At 39.4% G+C, this 25,787-nt stretch overlaps 1 protein-coding gene across 4 annotated transcripts in view; it reads left to right on the top strand.

Annotated features, from left to right (window-relative positions):
* The first annotated feature begins 5,700 nt into the window (after positions 1 to 5,700).
* TBC1D12 (TBC1 domain family member 12) overlaps positions 5,701 to 25,787 on the top strand; it is a 100,641-nt gene continuing 80,554 nt past the window's right edge. For 2 of the 4 annotated variants that reach the window (XR_013550533.2, XM_060641974.3), the window contains exon 1: positions 5,701 to 6,744. Coding sequence is in view for 1 of the 4 variants with exons in the window: in XM_060641974.3 (XP_060497957.1) it covers positions 5,819 to 6,744 (926 nt within the window). In the remaining 3 variants the exon portion in view is untranslated. The remainder of the gene's footprint in view (positions 6,745 to 25,787) is intronic. The other 2 variants (XM_078434613.2, XM_078434612.1) reach the window with 2 other exon arrangements.

Raw genomic sequence — 25,787 nt, 5'->3', positions numbered from 1 at the left:
ATATTCATATATATTTCCCAGATTTGCCTACTATTAACATTTTATCCCATTGATGATGTCTGTGTCTGTATATGTATCCAAATTTACATTTGAGAGTAAATTATATATATCATGACCCTTTATCCTAAATACTCCACTGCATATTTCTTTTTTTTTTGAATTTTTAAAGTTTATTTCTTTTTAATGTCTTTTTTAATGTTTATTTATTTAAAAAATTTTTTTTGAGAGAGAGAGAGAGAGAGAGAGAGAGAACATACTCATGCACAAATGGGGAGGGTTAGAGAGCAAGGGAGAGAGAGAATCCCCAGCAGGCCTCCACATTGTTAGTGTGGAACCTGATGGGGGGGGGTTGGAATTAATGAACCGGGAGATCACGACCTGAGCCAAAACTGAGAGTTGGATGCTTAACTGACTGAGCTACCCAGGCACCCCTAATGTTTATTTATTTTTGAGTGAGAGAGAGAGAGAGTGCAAGCTCGATCCAGGGAGGGGCAGAGAGAGAGAGGGAGATAGAGGATCTGAAGCAAGCTTTGCGTTGTCAGTGCAGAGCCCAACTTGGGGCTTGATCTCACAAGCTTGTGAGATCATGACCTGAACTGAAGTTGGACACTTAACTGACTGAGCCACCCAGGTGCCCCTCCACTGTATATTTCTTAAGAATAGAAATATTTTATTGCAGAACCTATATACTAATTATAAATTGTAAGTATCAATTATAGTTGTAACTATCAATATTTACATTGACACCTTTATTTAACCCACTGTGCATATGACAATTGTGTTGGTTGATCTAAAAATGTCTTTCATTGACTGTTTTCCTTTTCTCTACCTAGTACAAAATCAAGTTTAGGGACAGGTGTTACATGTAATTGTCAAATTGTTTTAATTTCTTTCATCTCTAACATGTCCACAGCTTTTCAATGGAGGGCTTGATCCCACCACGCCAGGATCATGACCTGAGCCGAAATCATGAGTCAGAGACTCAACCGACTGAGCTGCCCAGGGGCCCCCACCCCCATCATTTCATTTTTAAATAGAATTTTCTTCATTTTGAATTTGTCTCATGATTTTGTGTCTCATGATTGAGCTTATACATTCTCAGCCACATTGTGTCCTTTTCAGGGTATCACATCTAAGTGTGCAAAATGTATAAACATCTTTTTAAAGAAGCTTGTTTACCCAGGGAAACAGAGAGATAAGGTTGTAGCTATAAGCCAGTATTTCTCAACCTTAGCTGTAAATTAGAAGTATTTGAATAGCAGTGTAAAGGCTCCTCCTCCAGAGATACTGACTTAATTCATCTTGGGTGGTGCCCAAACATCAGCATTTTTAAAACTTCCTAAATGTTGCTAACATGCAGCTAAGTTTGAAAAGTACTGCTCCAAGAGTATGTGGGTGGTGATGGTGGTAATTTAACATGATAGAAGTTAAAGCATGTTTGAAAACTTTTTGGAAATCCAGTACACAAGAAAAAGATTGAGGATTGAAGAACTGTATGAGGAGTTTTGAGACCTTTTGTTTGAGGCCTTTGTACTTGAGTACAATTGTAGCAAAATAATATTATGGAATAATAGGACCATATTAACTGTTCAATAATGAAGGGAGGATCATACAGGTAGAATATGACAAATTGTATTTTGAGAACTTCTGTGAAAGATTTTCTTAGAAAATATAAGAATCTAATTATACTCATAGTTTTTCATATTTTAACGGTTAATTAATATTTTATAGCAGAGTTTAAGAATATCCTTTTTCATGATAATAGTTTCACCTGATTTATAGGAATGTACCAGGAATGTACCATAAATTTTATTTATGCCTAGAGATGTAATAATATAGTATCAAAAGTTTTTAATGTCAGGGTGCTGACAGCCAGGCTGCTGGCTGGCTTAGTTGGAAGAGCATGTGACTGTTAATCTCTGGGTCATGAGTTCAAGCCCCATGTAGGGTGTAGAGATTAAATAAGTAAAACTTTAAAAATTTGTAAGATGGCATAAGATATTACTTATCAGATAAGACAGAAACTTTTACCATTCAAAGTGGAAAACATAATCACTAACCACTAACAAGAATGACTAATGTAATTTATTGTGGAATACATATTATTATAGACAAAATTACAAAATATAAATGTGTTTAAATTTTGAGGTCTTTACTGGGAAAACAGTAGGGTTCTATGGGCTATTATGATTCATAAAACTTTTGCTGCTATTGACCAAGGGAGAGGAAGGAGATGTACTAAATAAACCATTTAGAAAATTTGGAGTTTAAAATACTATAATTTCATAATTTCATAGAGGGAGAAATAGAGAATAGCCAGAAAGGAGTAAGTTAACAAGTGAGTTAGGAAAGCTTTGAAAAGTTAGAAAGTTAGGAAAGTAAGAAAAAGAAAAAAGTTGAAACAAGATTATGATTAGACTCTCTCTCAGCTAACCTCACTTTATCATCATATATGTCCTTATGTCTAGGTATCTCCTATATTAACTTAAATTTCTTTTATTGAGGTGAAAATTTACATAAAATAAAGCTATTTAAAAATGTGCAGTTCAGGGACACCTGGGTGGCTCAGTCAGTTGAGTATCATCAGGTCATGATCTTCAGCTCAGGTCATGATCTCCCGGTTTGTGTGTTCAAGCCCTGCATGCATTGGGCTTTGTGCTGATAGCTCAGAGCCTGGATCCTGCTTCAGATTCTGTGTCTCCCTCTCTCTCTGTTCCTCCTCTGCTCACACTCTGTCTCTCAAAAAATAAATAAACATTAAAAATTAAAAAAAATGTTCAACTCAGTGCTATTTAGAACATTTGCAGTGTCATGCAACCACTACCTGTTTCTAGTTACAAAACATTTTCATCACCCTATATCCATTAAGTAGTCTGTCCCTATTCCTTTCCTCCCCCTCCACTCCCCAGTCATTGTCAATCACCAATCTGTTTTCTTTCTCTATGGATTTACCTATTCTGGATAGTTCATACAAATGAAATTATACAATATGGATCTTTTGTGTCTGGTTTCTTCAACTTAGCATAAAGTTTTTGAGATTTCATCTATTTTGTATCATGTATCCATACTTCATTTCTTCTTATGGCCAAATAATTGTCCCTCGTGTAAATACCACATTTTGTTTATTCATTCCTCTGTTGATGGACATTTGGGATATTTCTGTCTTTTAGTTTTTATGAATAGTGCTGCTATGAATATCTATGTATAAGTGTTGCATGAAAATCTATTTTCACTTCTTTTGGGGTATATATCTAGGAATGGAATTACTGGGTCATATGGTAATTCGATGTTTAACTTTATGGGGGAACCACCAAACATTTTCCATACCAGCCATACCATTTACATTTCTACTAGCAAAGTTTGAGGATTCTTTTTCCACATCCTCTACAACAATTACATTCTACTTTTTTGAATATAGCCATTCTAGTCTGTTTGAGTGCTGTGCCATTGTGGGTTTTTTTTTTAAGAGTTTATTTATTTTGAGAGAGACGTAGAGAGTAACCAGGGAGGGGCAGAGAGAGGGGGGGACAGAGGATCTGAAGCAGGTTCCTCCATGACAGCAGTGACCCCAATGCGGGTCTCGAACCTGTGAACTGTGAAATGATGACTCTCATTATCTGATGCTCAACCAACTGAGCCACCCAGGCACCCCTTAATAATTTTTAAAGTCATTGTGCTTTTGAATTTTTTTTTTAATGTTTATTTATTTTTGAGAGAGACAGAGACAGAATGTGAGTGGGTTAGGGGCAGAGAGGGAGACACAGAATCCAAAGCAGGCTCCAGGCTATGAGCTGTCAGCACAGAGCCCGATGCGGGGTTCGAACCCATGAGCTGTGAGCTCATGACCTGAGCGGAAGTCGGATGCTCAACCGACTGAGCCACCCAGGTGCCCCAAGTCATTGTGGTTTTGATTTACATTTCCCTATTGACTAATGATATTGAGCATTACTTCATATGCATATTAATAGCTATTAGCATATCTTCTTTGGAGAAATGTCTGTTCAAGTCCTTTACCCACTTTTATTTTTACTTAAAAAAAATATTTATTTTGAGAGAGAGAGAGTGCATAGGGAAGGGGCAGAGAGAGAGGGAGAGAGAGAATACCAAGCAAGCTCCATGCTGTCAGTGCAGAGCCTGAGTCCGGGCTTGATCCCAGTAACTGTGAGGTCATGACCTGAGCCAAAATCAAGAATCTGAGGCTTAACCAACTGAGCCACCAAGGTGCCCCCTTTTACCCTCTTTTAAATTGGGTTGTCTCATTGAGTTGTAGGAGTTCTTTATATATTCTGGACACTAGATTTTTATCAGATATATGATTTACAAATATTTTCTCTTTCTGTATTAATTTTTCCGTGTCCTAGAAGTAAGTTCTTCTGAAAGATCTTGACAATAAATACATTACTAACTATGCCTTTGCCACTTAGTCCTTCCTTAAGGCCTTCAAATATACTCATTATAAAAGACACCTGATGTTTCTTAAACTGGTTGCTGGGTACAAGGGTGTCCATTTTATTTACGTATTTTACTACTACTCATATATAGGTTATACTCTCTCTCATATAAAGAAAAATATAAAGGCTTGACAATGCTGCTTCCTGTCATTACTACCCCATTCTCCTATTTCTGTCCTCTCTGTTCATTGACATACTTCTAGAATGAGTTGTCAATATTTTCCCCTTCATTTTATCTACAGCTAGTTCCTCTTTAATCCTTTGCAAAACAACTGTGTTGCCCATCTTGAAATAATGACACCTTTGAGCCTCTGCCCCACCTCCATCTTTATTCTTTCTTCCCAGGCCATGTCACTAATGACTCACCTTGTTGCAATATGCAGATGACTCTTCAACCCGTGTCTCCAAACCCAAGCCCTTAACCCAAGTTTTAGAATTCTATCCTGGATATTCCCGGCCTTTTACTTTACCAGATATATTTCCCCTATTAATCAAGTTTTTTCCCCCCAATCCAAATCCCCATGTTTTCAAACCACATTAGTTTCAGTCTCAAGAGTTTTGTAGTAATTGCTGGTTCCTCCCTCTTCAATCCCTCCTTATAGCTGATCAGTTATCATGTCTTGTGACTTCTAAACGCCATCATTTCCACTCACTGGCTATCACTCCATTTTAATCCATTATCACAGGGTGCTGGAATTATTTCAATAGCCACTCTGTGCCCGACTCCATTTCCTCTCTCCTTGAGTGATACTGGAAGTCTTTAAGAAAAGCCATATGATGTAACATGGTGCTAGATAAGAAAGGTAACTTAATATTATGGAAGATGAAGTGGAGAAGGGAGAAGGGAGGGTGAAGCGCTGAAGCCCTAAATTATAGCAACGGCGATAGAGAAGATGCATGAAAAAGCGTAAAGTCGACTGAACAAGTGGAGCTGGAAGGGCTTACATCTAATATCCTGTACTCTACTCCCATAAATTAAGTACGTCAAGTGAATTTTTGTTAAGCGAGTCAAACCCGTGCCTCTGTAAGAATTGTCACACTCAGAGAGAGCCAACCAGCCTCCACCATCCAGATGGCGGATCCCAGATTGGCCGCCAGAGTGTCAGGGAGTGGGCCTCTCTAGCTACTGTCTCTATGGTTCGCAGAATACCCAGTTCGGGGGTTTGACCGGGCCGGCGTTAGTGCGTGCGCGAGCTCTGGCGCGTGCCCGCTCTCCCGCAACTGCCAGAAGCCCGGGGTGGGAGGGGTGGGTCTGGGAACGTTGCGGCGGCGGCCGCCGCGGCCCCAGCCCCCAGGGCTATTCCCGGGCCGAGTTTGCGCCGGGGACTCTTCCGTCGTCTCCTCAGGCGGCGCTCACCCGGCCCTAGATGGTGGGTCCGGAGGATGCAGGAGCCTGTTCGGGAAGAAACCCCAAGTTGCTCCCGCTGCCGGCGCCGGAGCCCGTGGGCCAGGACAGGAAGATGATCCGGGCCACGGGTGGCTTCGGCGGAGGCGTCGGCGCTGTGGAGCTGCCGGTGGAGGAGGAAGAGGAGAAGGAGACGCCGCCTCAGCAGCTCCTTCGGCGCTACCTCGCGGCGGCCGGGGGACAGCTGGAGCCGGGGCTGTGCTACTGTCCACTTCCCGCTGGCCAACCCCGCGCGCCGCCGCCCCCGGCAGCCCCGCGCTCGGACGCCTGCCCGCGGGACTCAGGCTCCAAGCACCGAGGCGCGGAGGCGGCGGATGCCCGTGCGCCGCGGCACAGAGGCATGACCAACGGGGATTCGGGCTTTCTGCCGGGCCAGGACTGTCGCGACCTGGAGGAGCCTCGAGAGCTGGCCCGCGCGGGCGGCAGGGACCCGCGCCACCGCCGCCTCCCCCCGGAGGGGCCTGGCGACGAGGGCGCGGACGGTGAGGGCAGTCCGTCCGACTGGGCCGCGCCACTCGAGCATCCGCTGCGGAGCTGCTGCCTGGCGGCGGCGGACGCCGACAAGTCCCAGGGTGCGAGCAGCGGCTCGGGGGGCAGCCCGGCCAGCGACAGCAGCAGTAGCGAGGACTTGGAGCGGCCGGGAGCCGGCGCTGGGGGTCCACAGGAGGGCTCGTTGGCCGCCGCCCCCGCCGAGAGGACTAGCTCGGGCGCGGAGCCGCGCCCCGGCGTCTCGGACGTTCACGTGAACTCTCGGAACACGTTCGAGGTGAGCCGCGACCACCTGCCCCCAGCCGGGCCGCCGGTGCCCGCGCCCGCCGCGGAGCAGGGCGCCGCGGGGACCTCGGCCCGGGCTCGACGGAGCGGCGGTTTCGCCGACTTCTTCGCCAGGTACAGCGCAGGCTGCGCCGGGGCTCGGGGAGGGTTAGGGGTCGCGACGGGGACCGGGGCCAGGGCGGAGGTCGAGGCCAGGAACTGGCCGAGAGCGGCTTGGGGGCCGTCTCCGCGCGGGCTCTTGCTGGCGTCAGGACTTAGCTTTGATTTGTCACCCGCAAAGAGGAACTGGGTCTGCATTGTGTTGTGTGTAGGAGAAGTTGCCAACTTTGTGGGGAGCGAATCTCTCTCCCTGTGGGCTGGAGGCTATACCTGTTGTTGACACCTGGTTTCCGTGTATTCAGGCCTTGCCAGCGTGCTAAAGCCATGGCTGCAGTTTTGCTTCCTCCGGATAAGCAGACAACCTGCTCTGTTCTCGGTGTATTTTTACTGTACTACGAGGAGTAGGGTTGGGGAGTGGGGGTGAGCGCGGCGGTCTGTGTGTGCGGGTGTGGTTGTGAAAGAGAAAGGGAAGTCATTCTGCAGAGATGTCTAGTTGCGTGGAGTCTAGCTTGGGAATTCCTGAAATTAGAAGTGGTTATGTTTCATAGTGTTTAACTATTTGTTTTAACGGCCTTTATTAAAATGCAGTCAGTTTGGAATTTACAATTTGATTCCAGCCCTTAAAAAGCCAAATGGCTATGGCGCTTTATCTAGAAAATCTCTCTTCTCTACTGCCAGATAGGCCTACGCTTTTTTTCAGCAACCTTTTAGTTTTTGATGCTATTGTATTTGTGTTTTGACCTGCTATTCTTGAAATTGAGATATGGTGCTGGACATTGCAGATTTCAGAATAGGGCTTTGATAGGGATAAATAGTAAGAAATTACTCATCCTATTGCTCATTAACGAAATAGCAATTTTCCTGGAGTCAGATCTTGATATGCTTTTTTCCCCCCTTAATCTCTAGGCAAATAGGAAAGCATTCCCAACTTATAAACTCTTCCAGAGTTCTCCTGTGTTTTTGTTTCCTTTTCAGGGATCTTGATAGAAGTGAAAGAAACAAATTATACAGCTCAAGTTTTAGAGGATTATACAATTAGTGTGCATATTTGTAGACACAGGCACAATCTTCTCATTGTAATATTTTTTTCTACTTTATTATCCCTTATTTTTCCTGCTTATATAAATTCACAAATAATTTATAAAGTTTTTAAATCAAGATTGGGAAATTGTAATCTTGTGTTACTCATTGGGTAAAATATATAGTAGTGAGATCTATGTTTGTGGGTATAGTTGCAAAAACATACTTAAAGCTTATAGTGGCAGTATTCTAAAAGCTCTCAAGGTGAACTAAGTTTATACATTTGTGAACTTGTGTGGCCTTTGGGTGGTTTAGTGGTCATGTTTTGATGTCAGGTGTCAGGCAATTTTAGACTTGGAAGGGGCTTTGGAGATCACTAATTGAACCAGTATACCCAGAGTGCCTGCTTTGTGCCACCACTGGGAATAGAGATAATTTGGACACTGGTCCCTTACGTGGTGGTGGAGGGCAGGCTACTAGGGATTAAGTTTGAAGACAAATATGTATATATACATCGCAATTTATGAATAATAGGGCAAATTTATTATACACTTTTTCATATTAACAGTAGGCAGGAATTTTGATATAATTAAAATTTTTCTTTAATTGATTCATAGGACTTCACTAATAGTACTTCAGTTAATAAAGCTATTTGACATTCACGTAGCCATATTACTCATGTGCATCAGAGCACTGAATTTGAGTCAAAACAGGTACCATGAAGTTAATTTCTTTAAGCCCCAGTCTGTCTGTGTTTCTTTCTTTCTTTCTTTCTTTCTTTTCTTTCTTTCTTTCTTTCTCTCTCTCTCTCTCTCTCTCTCTCTCTCTCTCTCTCTCTCTTTCTATTTATCTATTTTGAGAGTGAGCTGAGGAGGGGCAGAGAGAGAAGGAGAGAGAATCCCAGGCAGGCTTTGTGCCATCACTGCAGAGCCAGACGAGGAGCTCCAACTCAAAAACGGTAAGATCTTAACCCCAGCCGAAGTCAAGAGTCAGATGCTTAAAGGACTGAGCCACTCAGGTGCCCCTAAGTCTCGGTTTTCTTAATTGAAATCTGAATGTCAAGATTCTAGATGTCATTACTTCTTTGTATAACATTCTTGGAAAAGGGCACAGTCACATTTAACCAAAACCTTAACTGAATTCTGAACACCCCAAAGGCAGAGACTATGATACTTTCTGAATCTACAATATCTAGTAGTGGTATGAAGAACTTTGCTCAAGTTGTGTTGAATTGGAAACTTTTATGGACTCTTTGTCTATTATTCTCTAGGTAATTTTGAAGAGATCTTCTATTCCTGGGCAGAACGATCAGAAATTTACCTTGCCCTGACAACCTAAGAGGTTTTTTTCCCCCCCTTCGTGTGTATAATTGTCATTCTTAACTCGGAAGCTCTAGATAAGGGCTCCCTTTGGAGATATCTTGTTCTTGGATGTACTCTTGTTCTTGGGGGCAACCCCTACTGCAACTTCATTTTTTTGAGGAAGCGCACTATCTACATAAGGTGGTTTCGTTAGCTCATGGCAGAGATGGAATTAGAAGCCAGGATTCCTGATTTTCAGACCAGGTTTACATTTGATCATAATTTGTATTCACCTGTGGCTTTTTTTTTTTTTTCCCTCTCTCACCTGATTGTCCTCCATCTTTTCCTTCTTTCCACTTCCTCTCTTTTCTTGGCAAAAATCTGTCATAAATACTTTTAAGGAATAGTTTCACGTTTGCTTTAAGTAAAGAGGGGAGTATTTTACAGCAGGATATCTATTACTACAGAGTTATCTTAAAGTTTTCTAAATTGACAGAAGCTTCATTGAGTAGAGTAGAAATTATGTAGGAGCTAAAGGAATTTGGTCCAGGGTGAGACTGCTCTATCCTCATCTCCTGCTTTTTCTCTCCTCCCTTCCATTCCAGGTGAGGTGAGTTGTATTTCAGTCCCTGTTGGGCACTTGCCTCAGCTTCACATGGGCATCTCTCTGTGAATTGTGACTTGACTATGGGAGCCCCACAAGTAATATTCCCTCAGATCCTTGGCCTTTTCCTGTCGGTAAATGTTTTAAAATGTTAGGTGACTACCACTATCTCTACTATCACCAACTTAGCAGTGAGAAGGAGATGAAAACTTCAAAAAATCTCATTTCCAGGTTAGCCTTCATTCTTCGAGGATCTCTTCATTACTCTTTTAAAAATAAATTTAAATTGTTTTATGGGTCCTTCAGGCAAATTCATGTCTTTTTTTTTTTTTTTCAAGCTAGAATGGTTTATTTTTCAGGTAGATACAACCCTTTATAGATGTATTTTTTAAGCCATTTAATTCTCTTGCGTTTTCTTCAGATTGGCACAGTTACGGTTATTTAGAAACACACAGGTATCTGTGTCTCCAGGTAGTGCTGAGATATATATATATATATATATTTTTTTTTTTTTTTTTTTCCACAAAGTCTTCATGTGAATTGTGAGAATTTGGTGGCCTTAAAGGGCATAGCTAATATTGAGAAGTATTGAAGACTCTTTCCTTCTTTTTAAAAAGAAAGTTGACTTTATAGATTATGAAACCTACAGATCCATGTAGCTTTTTCTAGAATTATTGACTTCTGAAACTTACTAAATGTTGTGGCAAAAACTTTTCACAAAACCCTTTTTATTACACTTAGGCTGCACTTGATCTTAGCCAAAAGGCCGAGAAGCGATCGCACTTAGGCTGAATAGTGAATACGAAAGGCTTTTTTAGTGATTTCTTTTTGTATCTATACAAACTCCATTCTCCACGATATGAAAATTATTCAGAATATATATTTTTGTTACATATGATATTGAGAATTTTAAATTCCTATAATTATAATTTTTCTTAACGTTCTCAGAAACAAGATGTACCACATTCATTTTTCACCTAGAATTTACACTCTTTGGCAAAATCATAATTCACCTAATTAACATAATTCCCAAGCCATCATAGATTTCTGTCAGGTAGGACTCTCTTATTTGTTGCACAGTGTATATTCCTCCCAGCCAACTAAAATAAAAACTACAGTGGGGCGCCTGGGTGGCTCAGTTGGTTAAGCGTCCGACTTCGGCTCAGGTCACGATCTCGCGGTCCCGTGAGTTCGAGCCCCGCGTCGGGCTCTGTGCTGACTGCTCACAGCCTGGAGCCTGTTTCAGATTCTGTGTCTCCCTCTCTCTCTGCCTCTCCCCTATTCACGCTCTGTCTCTCTCTGTCTCAAAAATAAATAAACGTTAAAAAAATTTTTTTTTAAATAAAATAAAATAACTACAGTTTCAAAACCTATTTCTCGAAAAAACTTCAACATTTTAGCAAAGAGGCAAAATACCAAACTTCTGATAAGTTTTAAAAGATTTTTATAGCTCCCTAAATCAAGCTTTTCTTTTCTTTTCTTTTCTTTTTTCTTTTCTAATGTTTGTTTACTTATTTTGAGAAAGAAAGAGTGCCTGCAAGCCAGGAGCAGGGGAAGGGCAGAAAGAGAGAGGGAAAGAGAATCCCAAGCAGGCTCCACACCCAGTGCTGAGCTGGTTAACAGGGGCTCAGTCTCACAACTGAGATCATGACCAGAACCAAAATCAAGGGTCGGGACTCTTAACTGACTGAGCTACCCAGGAGGTCCAGCATTTCTTTAATATAGGGGTGGTGTAATTCTGTGTAAGGAGAATGAAGGAATATCTGGATCTAAATATTACATTTTTGTTACTACACAGAGATTATAAAAGTAAACATGAAAATAATCATTTCTGTGTCTGTAATGAAACTCCTTTGGACATTGTTTATATGTTAATATAAGTAAAATGTTTGAAATTTTTAGGAAAGCTGAAAAGAATATGTAATTAATTGCTCTAGAATAAAAATAAGAGTCTTTTAAGATTTTAGAGTGTCCTGAAGCAACCAGCTATATTAGACTTAGGAGCTAATGGCTCAGGAGTGTTTTTATTTGTTTCCTGTGTCTGATACCCAGCCTCTCAACTCCGTCAACTCCCCTCCCCATCTCTAAACACAAAGCACTAAATCACTGGAAATCCAGCTCTGGTTTTCAAGGATTTTACCTTAGAAATTCATGGTTTTAAGGTGGATGCTTGAAAATGTGGTAATCTGAATATAAATCAGGCATAAAATAGTGGGAAACTACAATTTTTATGAGACTAAGATAATTTTAAGTACTCAAATATTATTTTGAAGTGTGAGACTAAATCAACATTTTTAACACAATATCCCAATAACAAAGCAGATTATTACTCTTTGGTAGAAATTTTATGAACTATTAAAAATGGGCATAGAGATTTACTTTATTTTTAAAATACTTTTTATTTTAGACTAGTGTTAGATTTACAGAAAAGTTGCAAAGATAGCACAGGGAGTTCTGGTATACTCCTCACCCAGTTCCCCTTTTGTTAACATCACATTGTGGTACATTTTTCACAACTAAGAAACCAACATTTGTGTATTACTATTAATTAAACTTACATGTCATTCAGCATAGAGATACTGACTAAAAGATTTTTATTTGGTGCATAGTTGTGTTTTACTGTATAATAAACCTTTAAATTCGAAGGGACTTCAGGGATCACTTCATTCATCACTTAATATCCTACATAAAATCAACAGTGCTGTTATCAGAGAAATCTTTTATTTGCTAGATATCACCTAGTAAGGTGGTATTAATTTAATATTGGAAATGAGTTAGGCACGGTAGTGAGTTGTTCTTTTAGGGGGGTCCTAGAGCATTGATTTTTTAAGCTTTCAGTTCAAACTATTTGGGGCATGGGGCACCTGGGTGGCTCAGTTGGTTAAGCGTCCAACTTCTGCTCAGGTCATGATCTCACAGCTCATGAGTTCAAGCCCCACATCAAGCTCTGTGCTGGCAGCTCAGAACCTGGAGCCTGCTTCAGATTCTGTGTCTCCCTCTCTCTCTGCCCTTTCCCACTCATGCTCTGTCTCTCTGTCTTAAAAATAAATAAAACATCAAACTATTTGGGGCAGTATTTACAAGATTTAACAACCAGTACCTACCTATGTGCCTCTAGAAAAATATGAAATCATATTTTAATTCTACATAATTTCATATTTGTCCAAAATTATTTTTTTGTGTATTTTCTCTTCTAATTCTGTAAATATTCCTGTGACCTTTTAAGGAATTTGTTTTTATTTTACAATTTTATTTTACAATTATTTGCCCACAGTGAATTAATAAAAGAATCAGAACTAGACCAAAGATCTGATTCCTAAGATTTGAAGCTAATGTACCAATTTCTGTGAATCATGAGAAGTTTATGAACACAAACATAGCTTTTGGTGTAGTGAAAATACTATTTGTTTGAGAGATAAGAAACTTGGTTTTTGTCCTGGGTAGCTTTTGCCATTAAATAATTGTGTGACCTTGGGCAAAATAATTCTAGATTTTTTTCCTTATAATTTCTTTGGAGTAGGAGAGAGAATAGGATAATGAAGTAAATTGTAGTTAATCAACATATTGGAATTTGAGACCTTAACTTCCTGACCATGAGTTATGTCTCAAAGGTTGCCAGTGTTCTACTTGGGCAAACTAATAGCTTAATGAGTAATTCCTAACTTTTGCTATACTTCAAAATTACCTGAAAACACATTTAAAAAAATTGGATTCTCCAGAATCCACAACCCCTACCTTGTCAGATTCAGAGGACTTGCTTTCTGGCAGATGGCATATACAAACTACAGGATAGTGTAGTGATAAAAAAATGCTGGTTCTGGAATTAGATTGCCTTGGTTTGAATTAGCTTACCTAGCTGTATAATTCTGAACAAGTTACTTGACCCCTCTGGACCTTTGCCAAGTCATCCATAAAGTAAAGATAATGGTGATACCTACCTCATGAGATTGTCCATGAGATAATGTTCTAAGTGCCTTGTACTTGTTGTGTGGTATAGAGGGAAGGTTCAGATGTTGTTACTTAAACTTCATCAAGACAGCCACAGTCCCTTCCCCAGCTTCATCATTGAAATCCATTGGTTGAAAGAAAGAAAGAAAGAAAGAAAGAAAGAAAGAAAGGGATGAATGGATTTTTTTGTGTACTACCTGAAGAAACATTACACAATTTGTGTAGTAGATTTTTAAACATAATTTGTATTTGGTATTGGATGGGTGTTAAAATGGACTATAATGTAATAATCTAAAATTTTCAGAAGTCTTGAAGCTTTGACTAAAAAGCAAATCTGAGAAGGAACTGAAAGGAAGAAATGTTGAGAAAGATTAAAATATTTGTATCTTTTATTGTTTTAAGGAACTTATAGACAGGCAAAGCCAGTTTTTAAGTTAAATTCATGAAATGTTTAGCTTGGCTCACTCATACATTTCATGCTTAGTATGTTGTGGTGGGAAAGCTTTGGGAAGAGTGGAAACATTTGGAGATTTTTGAGGTGACACATCTGTTACTCATCTCTATGTGTACTGAGAAGGGAAAGTCAGTCCTTTTTGAGGCTGCATATTTCTTCCTGGGAACTCCTTTTAGCTATGTTCAGTTGTCCCCAGGTAGTTTTGAGTGATAGTTGCTTGGACCCTACTACAGTAATTCTTAAACTTTCGTGTATTTTAAAATTACCTGGAGGGAGGAGGTTGTTAAGAATTCAGATTCCTTAAGTCCCCCCCGCCAATCCTTTGATTCACTAGATCTTTTGTGGGGCCCAGCAGGAATCCAAATATTTAACTAGGACTCCCCAGAAGGATTCTGATGCAGGTGGTTCCCAGACATAATTACAGAAATAATTGTTGATAGGCAGGCAGGTCTCCTCAGATAATAATTGAAAGAAGGTGCAACATGCATTTATAGCTCACATTACCTTATTGTTTTAAACTTGGATCATAGGTAGGTCCTCTGTAATTGGCGAGTGTAAGTACGGATACAGTAGAGAAGTATTCTGCTGACCTTCACTAGATTGAGAAGTCATCTCTGCCTGATTAAATCTTAGCTTCCTTTTTTTATTCCCCCCTTTAGTGGGAAGGGTCCTTTACTTTTATTTTATACTATGTGGAAAGCCTTGCTTGCCTGTTCTGTGAAAAGCTTTAACTTTCAAAACCTTACTCAGATCTTTTCAACATGGAGTCATAACTTTATCTCTCTTTATTTATAGCTCATCAAAAAAAAAAAGGTGTTAATTTTCCTCCTTCTGCTGCTAGTTGTAACTCTTTTCCATGCCTTTAAGAAAAACTACTGCAGATTGCACATGGCTTATTTCCCTCTAGAATTTGCTGTTTCAGCCTTTCTTGGACTTCTTATTTCTGTGGCCAAAAGAAGAAAGAGATGGAAACCCATGTGACTGTCTGGGTTTTCAGCAGGCTCTTTCCTGCAATTAAGAGAAGTTTACCTTAGGAAACCAAACTACAGGTTGTGCTCCTAGTTAGAGCTTGTTTGAGAGTGAGCTTGATAATGTGTTTAATTTACCTTTGAATTTGGCTTTTCGATTTCTTTTTAATTTGAATTTTATTTTGGGATACATTTCTTGGCTAAAAAATATTTCCATCTGCCTGTTTCTAACCCCACAGAGATTAAAACATCTTAAGTTTGGAACTGAACATGATAGTTTTGAAATCAAATTATGTGCTATTTTCTCATATTTTCCAAAATACTGTAATGTATACCTACCCATCATACATGGGGCATTATTTACAATTTCCAAATCTGGTTTTCATCAAGAATGTTTGTAGTTATCGTCTAGTCAAGGAGGGGAAACACTTTTGTTCCCTCAAGAGAAAGGTATTCACAAACTGTAAGTTTAATTGTTTTTTGTAAGAAAAACAGAAAATGCTCATTTTTTGGCTTAAAAAATAGAAATTTATTTTCTGCGAGTTCTGTAGGTTAGAAGTCCAACATCAGCCTCAGTGGACTAAAATCATGATGTCAGCAGGGCCCCATTCTTCTCTAGAGGCTTGAGGGGGGAGGGTCCATTTCCTTCAGAAAATGTTCATATTATTTGCTTTTGAAAAACAGGACGGGTTATAAAATAAAACTGAGGATAAATACTTTGTTTCCATACTATTCCAGTTAAGGTGGTAAGAAAAAAGATAAAGAAGATTGGAAGTTGTGAAGGTGTAAGTTAGAGACAGAAGAAACTGTTAAGAGAATGAGTTTGAAGATGTATGTACAGAGAAAAATTGTTAAGGAACATACATGTCGTCGGTTGGAAGTTAGCTCTGCACTTTGGCCTCTAGGCTTAAGAGTATTACTACAGATTATGCTTATATTTATTTTTCTACTCTGCTTACCTCAATGCCTTTGTAGAAGTTTCTGGCAACTTCTTAAAGATATCTGCTATACCTCCCTCTTAACTTCCCTAGTGTTCCATCCTCTCATGGCCTCATAATAGGTCATATTGTGCAGCAGAAATATCTTTTAATGACAGCTGATATATATAAAGTTTTAATTAAGGCTCTAAAAGTTTAGGTATTAATATGATAGATTCAGATATTAGTACAATTTGGGGCACCTGGGTGACTCAGTCAGTTGAGTGTCCGACTCTTGGTTTAGGCTCAGGTCATGATCCCAGAGTTGTGGGATCGAGCCCCACATCAGACTCTGCATGGAGCCTGGAGCCTGCTTGAGATTCTCCCTTTCTCTCTCTCTCTTTTTCTATCCCTCTGCCACTCTCCCCCACTCGCACGCTCTTTTTCTCTCTGTAAAAAGTTAAAAAAAAAAAAAAAAGAGAGAGAGAGAGGTGCCTGGGTGGCTCAGTAGGTTACGGCTCTGACTTCAGCTCAGGTCATGATCTCACGGTTTCGTGACTTTGAGCCCCTCATTGGGCTGTGTGCTGATAGCATGGAGCATGCTTGGGATTCTTTCTCTCTCCCTCTCTCACTGCCCCTCTCCTGATCATGCTGTCTCTCTCTCAAAAATAAGTAAATAAAAAAACTTAGAAGAGACACTTACTTTGGTCACTAGAAGGTTACTATATTGCTGGAAGATAGGTTCTATGATGGGTACCATCAGTTCAAGAAGTACTTCTAGGTTTACCTGAGCAAAAGGTCAACAAAACAAACCAACAGTAACCACCACCTTAGAGCTAAGTGTGTTTGTCTCTTTATTCTTAGAGAGTTTAAGGCACCTGATGGATGTTGTTTAGCCTCTGCTTGATTTCTTTTACTAACAAGGTCAGTTTCCTCAAGGCAGCCTATTGAGGGTGGTATTAATTGTTAGAAGGTTCTTTATGTGGAATCACAGTGTATCTCTTTGTAATGTTTCTGGTCCTGATTTGCCCTTTAGAGCCACAAAGAATAAGTCAGGTTTTTTTGTTTTTGTTTTGTTGTTTTGTTTTGTTTTGTTTTACATAATCACCCTTCAGAAATTTAAAGATTATTTCTGAACCTCTTTTTTGTTTTTGGACCCTCTGGCCTAAGCATACATAGTTCTTACGAGTTAGTTTGCAGTTTTCTTACCATTTATTTATTCCACAAATGGTTTTCAGCCCTATTATGTATATGAGGCACTAAGGAAATTAAGCAATATTAAACTTAAGATGGGGGAGTCACATAAATCAGTACTTACACAGTACTTGATTAGTGTTATAAAAGAAGGTACAGGATGAATCAGCAGCACTGAAGGAGTGATTAACTTTGGGGTAGGAAGTTAGGAAGCTTAGGGGTAGGTAGATGAAACAAGAATGCTTGGGAATGACCGAGATTGGAATGAGGCCAACTGAAGACTGTACAGGCACACAACATGATGTGTGGAATTTATACATGAAATAGCACAGCACTTTTGGGACTGCAGATACTCAGTGTGACCGCCTTTAGTGCAGGTAAGGTAGAGTGTCAAAAACTGAGGCAAAAAGGTTGAAGCTACATTATGAGGAAGTTTATGACAGAAGTTAACAATTTGAACTTATTCCATGAAGGGTAGCAGTGCACAGGACCTTTGATGGACTTTTAAAATAAGGACAGCATGCTCAGAATTGCATTTTATTTTATTAAAAATTTTTTAACTTGATTTATTTTTGAGAGACAGTGCAAGTGGGACAGGGTTGGGGGCAGAGAGAGAGGGAAAGAGAAAGAATCCTGAGCAAGCTCCCCATTGTCAGCGCAGAGCCCGAGGTGGGGCTTGAACTCACAAACCATGAGATCATGACCTGAGCTGAAACCAAGAGTCGGACATTTAACTGACTGAGCCACCCAGGCACCTCCATTTTATTTTATTTTTTAAATGTTTATTTTTGAGTGAGTGAGAGAGAGGGCGAGAGAGCACACTTGAGCCTGAACTGGGGTGGGGCAGAGAGAGAGAGAAGGACTGATGGTCTGAATGGGCTCTCTTGCTGACAGCAGAGAGCCTGATGTGGGGCTTGAACTCACAGACTGTGAGATCATGACCTGACCCACAATCAAGAGTCAGAAGCTTAACTGACTGAGCCACCCAGGGGCCCCTCTCAATTGCATTTTAGAACACTGACTCTTGCAGCAGAGTGGCAGATGATTTGGGACTTGTGAAACCAGGGCTTGGATATACACTTGTGGTAGTTGATGTAAATAACAGTCAATCCTTGTCAGAAGGAATCACTAACAAATTGAATGACATATCTTACACACCAGTAGCCTTTTTGTGAAGCTTTAAGGGGGGAAAACTTTGAATCTGATTTTTGTTTTGAGGAAAGTGGGATGACATGAAAATGGAGAGTCAGGTGAAAAATTATGTCTATTCATGTTTTATAAGGAATTTGATGAGGGGGAAAAGACCCCATAATAGCTCTTAGGCTTGTGGTTTTGCTGTCATGGATCAGAAAGGAAACAACTTCAGGGAAAACCCTGAGAGTGTAAAGTTGTAAGATGAAGACTACATCCAGTGTGCACACATGTTCTGTACATTGCTTCATAAAAGTGGATGCTGGCAGTATGCCTTTTGGCCATTTTTGAGGATTGAATGAGGTAGACGAAGTAGCGAGACTTCGTAATTACTTGTATGTGTATGTATCTCTTCTAGTAAGATACAGATTCCCTGGAGAAAGGGAACATGTCTTTCTTGCTCTTTTTTTTTTTTTTTTTTTGTCTCTGCATGGAAACATGGAGCCTTGTATGTATAGGAACACAAGGATTTATTGGATTAAATACTGTTTAAAATGTATAAGAATGTAATACAGTTAAATGTCTGGAACCTTTGAAGTGGTCACTCTGGGAGGCTCCCCACTTGTTACTTTAATAGGTATCATTTCTCAAAGTATTTTGGTGCCTGTCTTCGGGGAGATGTTTCTGTAGGAGAGAAACCAGTTGGGCAATGTAGGATGGGACTGAAGAACTGAATGTTGGAGGGGAGTCAAAGCTAAAATACATTAGGAAGCCAACCAAGCAAATTCAGTTGTACATTAACTGTACTGGAAGAAGTACTCTAACTAATATCCTAGTATAATAGATTTATCCCCAAGCAGATAGTTAGACATAATATGTGAATAGTTGAGGTTTGTACAAACAGGCATAAATGATTTCACTTTCATATTCTTTTCAAGGATTAAGTAAAGTCAGAGAGACTTGGGGTCTACCAACCCTTAAATTTGGTTATCTTGGGTAGATCTGGCTATATCAGTTTAATTTTGGTGGAGCCTAAAACTCTTGTTACTTACCACTGGGTTTGCAAAACAGTCCATATTTTAAAGGACTAACTTTTATATAGATTATGAAAAAATCTATAGTACACCGGCTATAACTGACAGTGTTACAATGTAAAAGAAATGTGAAACTCTGATAAATGTTGCCTTTATGATGTTGCAAGTTTTGAAATATCCTTTATATTTTTTCCACTTGTGAGGTAAATCATTTTCTTTAGCTTTTCTTTTTTTTTTTTTTTTTTAACATTTATTTATTATTGAGAGACAGAGACATAGAGTGTGAGCAGGGGAGGGGTGGAGAGAGGGAAGACACAGAATCTGAAGCAGGCTCCAGGCTCTGAGCTGTCAGCACAGAGCCCGACACGGGGCTCGAACTCACAAACCGCGAGATCATGACCTGAGCAGAAGTCGGTTGCCCAGCCAACTGAGCCACCCAGGCGCCCCTTCTTTAGCTTTTCTGCCTAGCAAAACAAATTATTCTCAATTTCAGTAGAACTAGATGTATCACTCTTTTATATTTTTGATCTTTTATTGATAGCAAACACATTCATCTTTTATCATTTTATTCATTATTCATTCTTTATTCATTCTTAAGAAACCATACTAAATAATATTTGTTTACTGTCACACATTTGTCTATTATTAGCCTGCATTTTAGATTTGCTAAAACTTAAAACCAGCTCATGTAGAGTAAATAGCTTTCAATATAAACAGTTTTGTATTTTCTTTAAAAAGCTTTAAACAGTGAAATTTAGTTTTCTGTTTAATATTTTTAATTCCAGACACAGCCAGAAAAAAAATAAAAGTGAATCTCCTTGAAATAGTTCTTACTTTACAAAGTTGTGTGGTTTAGATACAGTTTTTGGTTTGGCATACTTATTAATACTGAAAGATGTGGGTTTAGTCTGTTAATTAAACTGGTGACCATGTTTTAAGAACTGATAACTGGAAGTTTAGTTTTAGAAACCTGTTAAAATTTTATTATAGTGAAATACATATAAAATTTACCATCGGTAACATTTGATGTGTTCATGCTGTTGTGCGGGCATCACAACTGTTTAGTTCCAAAACATTTCATTACTCAGAAAGGAAATTCCATGTCCATTAGCAGTCACTCCACTCCCTTCTCCCCCCAAGTCCCTGGCAACCACTAATCTATGTCCTTAGTGGGTTTGTGTATTATGAATATTTTGTATAAATGAAATCATATATGGCCTTTTGTGTCTTCTTTCACTTAGCATAATGTTTTCAGGACCCATCCATGTTGTAGTGTGTATCAGTACATAGTTTTGATGGCTGAATAGTATTCCACTATGTGGATATATCACATTTTGTTTATCCACTTATCCATTGACAGACATTTGGGTTGTTTTCACCTTTTGGTTTTTATGAATAGTGTGAACATTTGTGCGCAAGTTTTTTGTTTTTGTTTGTTTTTAATACCTCTCAAGTTATTTTGGGTGTTATATCTAGGAGTGGAATTGTTGGGTCATATTCTAAATGTTTAACGTATTGAGGAACAGCCAGTTGTTTTCACCAGCAGCTGCACCATTTTACATTCCCACCAGCTGTGTACAAGGATTCCACTTAATCACCTCCTCTCCCAACGCCTATCATTTTCCTTTTTTTTTTTCTTTTTCTAGTTATAGCCATCCTAGTGAGTATGGAATAGTATCTTATGGTGGTTTTGCGTTTCCCCAATGGCTAATGATGTTGAGCATATTTTCATGTGCTTGTTGAACATTTGTGTATCTTCTTTGGAGAAATGTTTATCAAATCTTTTGTCCATTAAAAACATTTCTTTTTTTTTTTTTTTTTTTTTCCAACGTTTTTTATTTATTTTTTGGGGACAGAGAGAGACAGAGCATGAACGGGGGAGGGGCAGAGAGAGAGGGAGACACAGAATCGGAAACAGGCTCCAGGCTCCGAGCCATCAGCCCGGAGCCTGACGCGGGGCTCGAACTCACGGACCGCGAGATCGTGACCTGGCTGAAGTCGGACGCTTAACCGACTGCGCCACCCAGGTGCCCCTAAAAACATTTCTTTAATGGTTATTTATTTTTGAGAGGGAGGGGGAGGGGCAGAGAGAGAGGGAGACACAGAGTCTGAAGCAGGCTCCAGGGTCTGAGCTGTCAGTACAGAGCCCGACGTGGGGTCCGAACCCGTGATCTGAGCCAAAGTCTGACACTTAACTGAATGAACCACCCAGGTGCCCCACTTTTGCCCATTTTAATTGGGCTGTTTGTAGTTTTGTTGTTGAGCTATATGAGTTCTTTATATACTCTGGATACTAGCCCTTTATTACATGTTGGTAATTTGGAAATGTGTCCTCCTATGGCTTGTCTTTACACTTTCTTGATAGTATCATTTGATGTACAAAAGTAGAAACTTTTTAGATTGGCTATATTGCACTTCTAAGTATGTGTAACCAACTTAGTTTGTACTTAGGGGAAATAAAATATGTATATAAGCTATCTAGAGCATAGAGACCGGAAAGTACAGAATGTATGAAAAAGTATAGAGTTTGGCTCATATGTTAGGGTTATTTTCTGCAGTTTTAAGGAACAGAAGCCCACCTAAACTACCTTAAATGAAGGAAGGTTTATTACAGGCATGTAATAGGCATCTTGTGGATATTTTGGAAATTAGAAATAAAATATATCTGGACTATATAGAGTGCCTGAAACAGTGGTTTCTCGGCTTTTCAAGGGATGGTTTTTCTCATCTCTTTTCTGTCTCCTGGTTGTTCGATGCATGGTTTCCACCTGCAAAAACCCTATAAAGCTATCTCAGCTCTCTCTACCTGATTATCAGTTCATGCATCTTCCAGCCTTCGACTGACTCAATCTCTAAGTCTTCTATTTAAAAATCCTGGGAGGGGGCGCCTGGGTGGCTCAGTCAGTTAAGCTTCTGACTCTTGGTTTTGGCTCATGTCACTATCTCATGGTTTGTGGAATTGAGCCCCCCATTGGGCTCTGTGTTGGCAGTGTGGAGCCTGCTTGGGATACTCTGTCTTCCTGTCTCTCTGCCCCTCCACCACTCACGCTGTCTCTCTCTCTCTCCAAATAAATAAATACATTTTTTTATTATTTTTTTTTTTTTTTTTTTTTTTTATTTATTTTTGGGACAGAGAGAGACAGAGCATGAACGGGGGAGGGGCAGAGAGAGAGGGAGACACAGAATCGGAAACAGGCTCCAGGCTCCGAGCCATCAGCCCAGAGCCTGACGCGGGGCTCGAACTCACAGACCGCGAGATCGTGAGATCGTGACCTGGCTGAAGTCGGTCGCTTAACCGACTGCGCCACCCAGGCGCCCCATAAATACATTTTTTTAAAAAAAATCCTGGGAATCTGATTGTCTCAGCCTATGAATGAATTTGTTCCTATTTTATCAGAGTGCAGTCTAATCAGCACTGAAGGGCAAGGCCATATGATACAAATGCAGTCACATTGGGCTACTGCTTCAGCAGGGATTGGTGCAAATGCACAAAGAAGTGGGAGCAGGTCGCAGGTATGCTGCAGCTACATATGTTTTTCTTACTTGTGGAAATAATAGTGGGAACTAATGATGGAAAGATTATATGGGTACAAGTGGTGAATAGATTTTAATACTAGGATGAAGAATTAAAATTTTTCCATAGACATTAAGGACTGTTGAGGATTTGGGGGCAAGGAAATAAAATGATCTGTTCTTTCCTATTCATACTTTGGAGTTTATCCTAGCCAGAATGAGTTGTCATTCTCCTCTCTAATTTCTGTTTGCCTGAATCCTCCCTTGTTCATTCAACAAGCATATTTGGACACCAACTCTATTCCAGGAAAGAAAGGAGCTAGTATAAGGCCTTTCTGGTAAAGTCAGTGATGATCATATTGTGGACATAAATTGAAAGGCTATGATGTGATACTAGCAGGGAGCATGAGATGGGGGAGACAAGATTTACTTCTCTTCACTGAGTCTGGCTTATAAGTCTATCTTCAGATTCATTCCAGTGCTTTACGTGACTTAGGAGAGAGGGTGACCACAAAGACGTAACATGACGGAGTGTTTTGGGGTGATGGAACTGTTCTGTACCTCAATTGTGGTGGTAGTTGCACAAATCTGTATGTGTGGTGAAACTTACAGAACTGTACATCAAAAGAAAAACAGCCAATTTTCATTTTGTGTTAGTCTAAAAAATAAAGTATGTACTGACTATTTTAAATATCTTATATGCAGGGCATTGTCAATGTTGCATAATCCTGTTCTCAGAACATTTATAGGTTAAAACACTCAGATCAGTATATAAGATAGATAGTGAAAAGTATCAAAAGGGAATGATGCAAGAAGAAATGGCTCATAGGGGAGAAAGGTTTATGGAAATAATAATGGCTCGTTAGACTGCACTCCTCCATTAGACTAATGCTATAGACTGAATGTTTGTCCTCTACTCCCCCATCATATTTTGAAACCTAATCCCCAGTGTGATAGCATTTGGAGTTGGGGACTTTGGGAGGTGCTTAAGTCTTGAGAGTGGAGCCCCAATGATTAATGTCCTTATGAAAGAGCTCCCAGAGAGCTTTCTCACCCCTTTCACCCTGTGAGGACAGAGGCAAAAGACAGTAGTAGTCTATGAACTGGAGGGAGACCTTCACCAGACGCTGAATCTGCCAGTGCCTTGATCTTTGACTTTCCAGCTCCAGAAATGTAGGAAATAAGCTTCTGTTGTTTGTAAGCCACCAAATTTGTAGTATTTTGTTATAGTACCCCAAGTGAACTAAGATAACTACAAATAGTTCTCTGTAGCCACTCAGATTTGCAGACTTTCATGTGTGTAAACACAGCACTTGGGATACAGTGATGAACACAGAGCTCACAGTCTAATACAGTGATAACATCAGAAAGATTGTATTCTAATGAGGTATTCTAATTTTCAAGTATTTTTTGGCTCTTTTACTTCCTTTACCTTTCCATATCAATTTTAGAATTGTCTGTATCTTACAGATAATCCTTACTAATTAACTTGGGGAAGAATTGACATTTTTGCCAAATTGAATTTTCCATTTGTTGAATACAGCAGCTCTCTCCATTTATTTTGGTCTTTTTTGATTTACCCCATCAGTGTTTTATAGTTCTCAGCATACACATCCTGCTCATGTTTTGTTAGATTTATATGTAAATACTTAATATTGGAGATATTATAGATATACTTCTTAAAATATTAGTTTCCAATTATTCATTGCTAATGTATAAAAATATGATTGATGTTTGCCTTACATTCTATAACCAAGCTAAATGTATTTATTCTAGGAGCTTTTTTTATGGATTCCATGGGATTGTTTAGGTACACAATAATGTTTTGTACAAATAGGGAAGCTTTTTTTTTTCTCCTTTCTAATCTATAAGACTTGTTTTTTTCTTATGTTACTGCACTGGCTAGGACTTTCAGTATAATTTTGAATGAGAGTGATGACAGCAGGCGTCTTTATATTATTCTAATATACAAAACATTTGATCTTTCACAGTTAAGTATGATGTTAGCTGTCGGGTTTATGTGTGTGTATTTAAAGGTACCCTTAACCAGGCTAAGGAACTTCCATTCTATTTCTGATTTTCTGTGTATTTTTGTTTTTAATCAAGATTGGACTTAGGATATTGTCAAATGTATCATTTGATATGATCATAAGGTGTTTCTTCTTTAGATGGCTAATATGGTAGATTACACTGATTGACTTTACAGTATTGAGTCTTTCTTGGGATAAACTCTACTTTTCTTTTGCTCTTATTTCTGAATATTGTCACTTTTTTTTTTTTTTTTTTTTTTTTTTTTTTTTTTTACTTAACACTTTATTGAGGTATCATTGACATGCTATATAACCGATCCATTTAAAGTGTACAATTCAGGGGTGCCTGGGTGGCTCAGTCAGTTAAGCGTCCGACTCTTGGTTTCAGCTCAGGTCATGATCTCACAGTTTGTGGGTTTGAGCCCCACATCAGGCTCTGCACTGGACAGCTGCAGACTCTGCTTGGGATTCTCTGTCTCCCTCTCTCTCTACCCCTCCCCTGCTATCTCTCTATCTCTCTCAAAAATAAACATTAAAAAAATTGTACAATTCAGTGGTTTTTAGTATATTCACAGAATTGTGCAACCATCATCACAATTAGTTTTGAACATTTTTATCACCCCAAAAAGAAACCCTGTATCCATTATTGAAGGTTAAGTATATATATTTTACCTTTATTATAAATTTAAAAAACCAACATAATTTCTTTTTTGTTTATGCAAGAGGTATAAATGGAAAAGTATCCACAAATGTGGATTTTTATTCATCATCATCAGTGGTTATCTTGCCTTTCTTTCCCATTTTAGAAAAATAGCTTACCTCCTGGTGATTGCAGTACTTTGTTCATGTTTTGCTGATGTTGTTCCTTGTTACTCATGTTCTTGTTCTAAAACTTCTTTTCTGTACTCTTTCTCTTCTTCTGGTGGTTTCTATCTTTCCTCTGA

Source organism: Panthera onca, chromosome D2, assembly GCF_046562875.1.
Source record: "Panthera onca isolate mPanOnc1 chromosome D2, mPanOnc1 haplotype 2, whole genome shotgun sequence".
Classification (NCBI taxonomy): Eukaryota; Metazoa; Chordata; class Mammalia; order Carnivora; family Felidae; genus Panthera; species Panthera onca.
The sequence above is the reverse complement of the archived record's forward strand: the minus strand, read 5'-3'. Positions and strand labels throughout refer to the sequence as shown.